The sequence below is a fragment of the Haliaeetus leucocephalus genome, unplaced genomic scaffold, assembly GCF_000737465.1.
Source record: "Haliaeetus leucocephalus isolate CR32 unplaced genomic scaffold, Haliaeetus_leucocephalus-4.0 Scaffold646, whole genome shotgun sequence".
NCBI lineage: Eukaryota > Metazoa > Chordata > Aves > Accipitriformes > Accipitridae > Haliaeetus > Haliaeetus leucocephalus.
Genome location: NW_010973082.1, coordinates 713,793 through 718,826, shown reverse-complemented (window position 1 = coordinate 718,826; position 5,034 = coordinate 713,793). Strand labels below are relative to the sequence as shown.

The 5,034-nt window shown below is 67.2% G+C and overlaps 1 protein-coding gene across 1 annotated transcript in view; it reads left to right on the top strand.

Annotated features, from left to right (window-relative positions):
* The window catches only part of ENTHD2 (ENTH domain containing 2), a 6,842-nt gene extending 2,172 nt beyond the window's left edge, over window positions 1–4,670 (top strand). Inside the window, exons 3-13 of the mRNA XM_010578718.1 lie at window positions 93–184; window positions 366–459; window positions 681–748; window positions 905–983; window positions 1,405–1,476; window positions 2,047–2,253; window positions 2,373–2,547; window positions 2,850–2,963; window positions 3,198–3,276; window positions 3,455–3,589; window positions 3,895–4,670. Coding sequence (XP_010577020.1) covers window positions 93–184; window positions 366–459; window positions 681–748; window positions 905–983; window positions 1,405–1,476; window positions 2,047–2,253; window positions 2,373–2,547; window positions 2,850–2,963; window positions 3,198–3,276; window positions 3,455–3,589; window positions 3,895–4,386 — 1,607 coding nt within the window. The 3' untranslated portion in view covers window positions 4,387–4,670. The remainder of the gene's footprint in view (window positions 1–92; window positions 185–365; window positions 460–680; window positions 749–904; window positions 984–1,404; window positions 1,477–2,046; window positions 2,254–2,372; window positions 2,548–2,849; window positions 2,964–3,197; window positions 3,277–3,454; window positions 3,590–3,894) is intronic.
* The last annotated feature ends 364 nt before the right edge of the window (window positions 4,671–5,034 follow it).

The window sequence follows — 5,034 nt, the reverse complement described above, 5'->3', positions numbered from 1 at the left end:
TGGGGGGTGTGGGGTGGGGGGGGCTGCTGCTGCCCCCCGATGCGGGCTGCGGTCCCAGTTGGGGGGAGCAGGATCCCTAACCCCCGCCCCAGAGATCTCCCATGAGTCGCCTGGCAGCAGCCAGTGCCTGCTGGAGTATCTCCTCAACCGGCTGCAGAGCAACTCCTGCCATGTCAAGCTGAAGGTAGGTGGGGGGTGGTGGGGGGGGGGGGGGGGGGGATGGCTGCTGCGGGGCTCCCCCCGGCCGCAGAGGAGCCCCGGGGCCGGGGTGATGGGCCAGAGCGAGCGTGGGCATTGCCACGGGGCCGGGGGCTGGCGGGGCAGCCGTGATTTGGCCCTTCTCACCCTGAGCCCCGCATCCGCAGGTGCTGAAGATCCTGCTGCACACATGCACCCAGGGCTCCCCTCAGTTCGTCCTGCAGCTGAAGAGGAATGCCTGCTTTATCCGGGAAGCAACAGGTAACAGGGTGAGGAGTGGGGGAGCTGGGGCAGGAGAGCAGGGAGCGGCCCTGCGTGGTTCTGGAAAACCCAGCCTGGCAGCCGGGGAGAACCTAGGGTGGCTCCTGCCTGCAGGGGCTGCTCCAGAGGCCGAGCACTGGCCGGGGTTGGGGTTCTGCCCCATCCTGCCTCGTGCCTAGGAGCTGAGCATCCCCCAGCCCTCCCGCCCTTGTGCCTTGCAGTGTTCACTGGGCCCCCAGATCCCCTCCACGGTAACAGCTTGAACCAGAAGGTCCGCGCGGCCGCTCAGGTGAGTGCCGGCCCCGCTCCCGCTGTGCCCGATGGACCGCTCGAGCCCTGCCTGGAGCGGCAGGGCAGCTCTGCCTCCCAGACCCCCGCCTCAGGGCCCCGCTGGGGTGCCTGGCGCTCCCCAGCTCTCTGCCCACACCCCCCTCTCTCCCGGCAGGACTTGGCCAGCGTTCTCTTTTCGGATGCGCTGCTCCCCCAGCCTGCTGCACTGCCTGCCCGTCCCCTGCCTCCCACAGGTAAGCCCAGGCCCCTCACAGCCCTGTTACCTCCCATGGGCCGTGCTGGCAGTGCTGGGCTGGTTTGGCTCCCTTTGACTGGAGCTGTGGTTGTGCAGAGAGGCCACTGGCCAGGGGGGCTGTTGGGGGTGAGGGCAGGGTGCTGCAGGCCCTGATGATGGGTGCCTGGCTGCTTCCCCTGCCCCACTGTGGGCCCTGGCACTGCTCACTGGGGGTGTCCCAAAGCTCTGGCCAGAGCCGGCTGCAGGGTACTGTGTCAGAGGGAAAAGCATGCCTGGGGGAGCGGAGGGGTGCTGCCCTGCTCCCCAGCTCCTTCCAACTGCTCCAGGCAGTCCCCTGTGCTTGCAAGAGGGAGGAACAGCAGGGGAGGGTGACCCCAAATGCCTGTGCTCCCTCTGAACATGCCTTGTGCCTCCTCTAGGCATGGGCTCTAGCCCCAGCCCCTGCGGCTCCTTGCAAGGATTCGGCTTCAGCAGTGAGAAAAGCAGCTCCGGTAAGTCCTTGGCTGTGCCCCCACCTGCTGCTGCCCCCTTGCCCTGTGTGGATCCTCTGCTCGGTATAACCCTCCCTGCGCACCGTGATGCCGCAGCCCTGGGGGTCCAGCCTGGGGTTAGACCAGGTTTCCAGTGTTTGGAGATGGCTAACATGGTTGCCAGCACTCTCTCAGTGGGTGTTTCTGGGTAGCTCAGAGCAGAGCCACGCTGCACCCTTTGCTTTGGGAAGCTCTCCCCTTTCCCAAGCCATGTGATGGGTGCTGGGACTGGTGACGTGGCCGCAGGGCTGGCAGTGGGGGGCTCTGCCTGGGTCCTTCCCTGCTGGGAGGTGTGACAGGGATGTGGGAAGCTGGCTTGTGCCTCGTGGCCTGTCCCAGTAGCTCCCAGGTCTTCCTCGCCCCACCTTTTCCAGCCAGAAGTCCGGGCTGTGCCTGGAACCCAGCTGCTGGGGCTGCTCCTCTCTGCCGGCAGGTCCCCACCGTCCCCTCGTGACACCCTGCAAGGTGGTGGGTGCCCAGGGGCTGGACTGGGCTCCCTGGGAAGCGCCTGATGCCCTGGCCTTTCCCCAGCTTCGACGGGGGAAGCCCTGCTCAGCACCATCCAGCGAGCGGCCGAAGCGGTGGCCCACGCTGTGCTCCCCTCCCCGGAGGGGCCCCAGCCTCGCCACAGGGAGCTCCACGAGGATGCCTACCAGCCCGTGAGAGCCCCCTCACCTGCCAGGAGCCCAGCTGGGGCTGTGAAGCCACCAGCGGCCACCGCAGCGCACAGCACCCGAGGTAGGTCCCCCCGCCGCTGGGCTGGGACGGCTAGCAGCTGCTGGCGTTCCTGGTGGGGGTCCCCATGAGGTACCGGGGCTGTTTTGGGGGTCAGCACCTCACTGCTGCTGTCCCTGCAGTGAGCCACCAGCCGGGGCTGGCTGGGGGCGGCTGGGAGGAGGCAGACAGCGGGCACAGCTCCCAGGACTCCTCGCAGGGGAACGGCGAGTTGAGCCGCACCTCGGACTCCTGCAGCAAATCGGGCAGCGACAGCCACTCTGGGGCCAGCCGTGAGCTGACCCATGTGGCTGAGAGGTGAGAACGGGGCTGTGTGTGGGGTCCCCTTCCCCCAGGACCTTCCGAGATGCTTTCCGTCTCCAGGAATAGCGCCCTCGTTTTCCACACCATTAATTTGAGTCCCCTGGCACTGCTGGGCTGAATTCCTCCTGGGATGTTTGGCCTCCCAGCCCGGGCAGTCCGTGGGTGGACAGAGCCACGGGCAGGGGAGCTGATCTGGGAGGGACTCCCTGCCTGCCGGAGGGTGGTGGAGTCTGCGCTGGGACTCCAGGAGGGAGCAGGGCTGGCCCCTGTCCCCACCGAGGCATCTCCCTGAGCAGGGTGGATGCTGACAGCCTGGGCGACTGCGTGCGGGAGGTGAGCCTGGTGTCAGCGCTGACCCGTGGTGCCAGGGTCTTCCTCACCAGGGAGGAAGCACAGCACTTCGTCAAGGAGTAAGTGCCTGAGGCGGATGCTTCCCGGGATCATGGGTGCTGCAGGGCTGGGTGGGGAGTGCTGCGGGGGCTTTGAGGAACAGCCTGAGCCCTTTTCACCCCCCTGGCTACCTTGATCCAGATCTCTGGGGCTGAAATGCTGCCAGGCAGGAAGGCTGCCCACTCCCGGCCGGCTCCCGGGGCTGTGGGTGCTGCGTGTGGCCAGCGCGGCCGTAATCCCTTCCTTTTGGCCAGGTGCGGGCTGCTGAACTGCGAGGTGGTGCTGGAGCTGCTCAGCCGGGCGCTGGAGGACCCCAGTGACAGCGTCCGCATGGTGAGCATGGGGCAGTCCTGGTGTGCCGTCGACATGTGCCCGCGGTGCTGCCCTACCCCGGGCTGTGCCGCTGCAGTCGCAGGGTGGAGGGACGGGGGGAAGAAGCGCTGCTGAGCCGGGGCATTTCGGTGTCTGCCTGTCTTGCCTGCCAGGCTCAGCCATGCTTTCATCCCCACAGAGGTCCATGTGCGCCATCTCCTCCCTCATGTGCTCCGACCTGCTCTCCCTGGACCAGATCTTTGCCGTGACTCGGCAGCACCTGCAGCAGCTCAGCCAAGGCAGCCCCGGCCCTGTCGCCAACCGAGCAATGAAGGTGACTCCTGGGACATCCCTGTGCCCTCTCCCTGCAGCAGGGGACTCCTTGGGACTGGCCTGCCCGTTGCTGGGGACACCCAGCTCTTGGGAATGATTCCGTGCTTGTCCCAGAGGGATGGGAATTGTCCGCGTCTCCCAGGAATGGGGAGCATGGGGGTGTGTGATGCTCCCTGCCTAGGAGACAAGGCTGAGCCCTGGGAGGGGACACTAGGGCTGATCCCCAACACTGGGAAAAGGGGTTGGGGCCTGGCCCCCTTCCCGACACCGCTCTCACTCCCACCCATCCCACTCTTCTCCTCCCAGATCCTGCGGCAGTTCGAGGCTCTCTGCAGAGGCCAGCCCTCCCCGAAGAACGCATGCCTGGACTCAGACCCCTCTGCCCTTACTGTGGGCTCAGCCCCGTGCACCGGGGACCTGCTGACGGACATCCCGCTCCTGGCAGGCGAAAGCATCCTCACCCCCCTGAACGCAGCTCCGGTCCCTGTGGCCGTGCCGGCCCGCAGCGAGGAGCAGGGAGTAGAAGCGGAGACCCACGGGCAGCCCGGTGCCGCGGTGCCAGCCTGTCCCTGCGAGCAGGAGGCGGTGAGCAGGCTGGCGGGGGACACGGTGGGCACCCCTGCACCTTCCTGCAGCCTGTCCCTCTTCGCTGGCATGGAGCTGGTGGCCCGTCCCGGCGCGGTGCTCTGCCCAGATTCTCCGCCGGCAGAGCCGCGGACGCTGTCCCAGCCTAAGGACAGGCAGACGGACGTAGAGGGCAGCCGGCAGACGTCGGCCTTTGCCTTTCTCAACATGTAGCTGCTGTCGGGCTCCCGGGGGGCTGTGAGGGCTTTGCCCTCCCTCCCTGCGGGGCCTGTTGTGCCACAGCCCTCCGTGGGCTCCTCTGCGGGCAGCCAGCTGCTCCCACACCGGGCTCGGTGGAAATGAGGGTCCTACTCCCCCAGCTTCCCACGCGGCACCCCGGGGAAAAGCAAACGAGCAGCCCTACATGCCCCGTCCCACAGGGGCAAGGGCAGGGGGGGCTGCCAAGGGTACATGGGGTGTGAAATGGCCGCGGGGGCCAGGGCTTTGATAAGGTTATAGTGTCCCTCTCACTGTTTTTTTTTTGCCAAAAGTCCCCGGTTTCCCAGGGCTGGTGGAAGGGCATGGCTGCTGCCACCCCTCGCTTGGCTTGGCTGTGAGGGGGGTGCAGGGGAGCCAGGGCAGAGATCTGCCAGTGCCTGCCGGAGCTGAGCTGGGGGGTGGTTTGGGGACCCCGGCAGGGCCATGGGGGGGGCTTCTGGGTGGCCCACTGCCTCTGGCCCCCCCCCCCCGGGGTTGGGGTGGGAGAAGGCGCCTTCCCAGTGGGGCTGGGACCCACCAATAAACCCCACGCTTGGGTCTGGGAACTTGAGACTTCTTCCTGCGCCGTTGCTGGAGCCTGCCCCACAGATCCCTCTGCCCCAC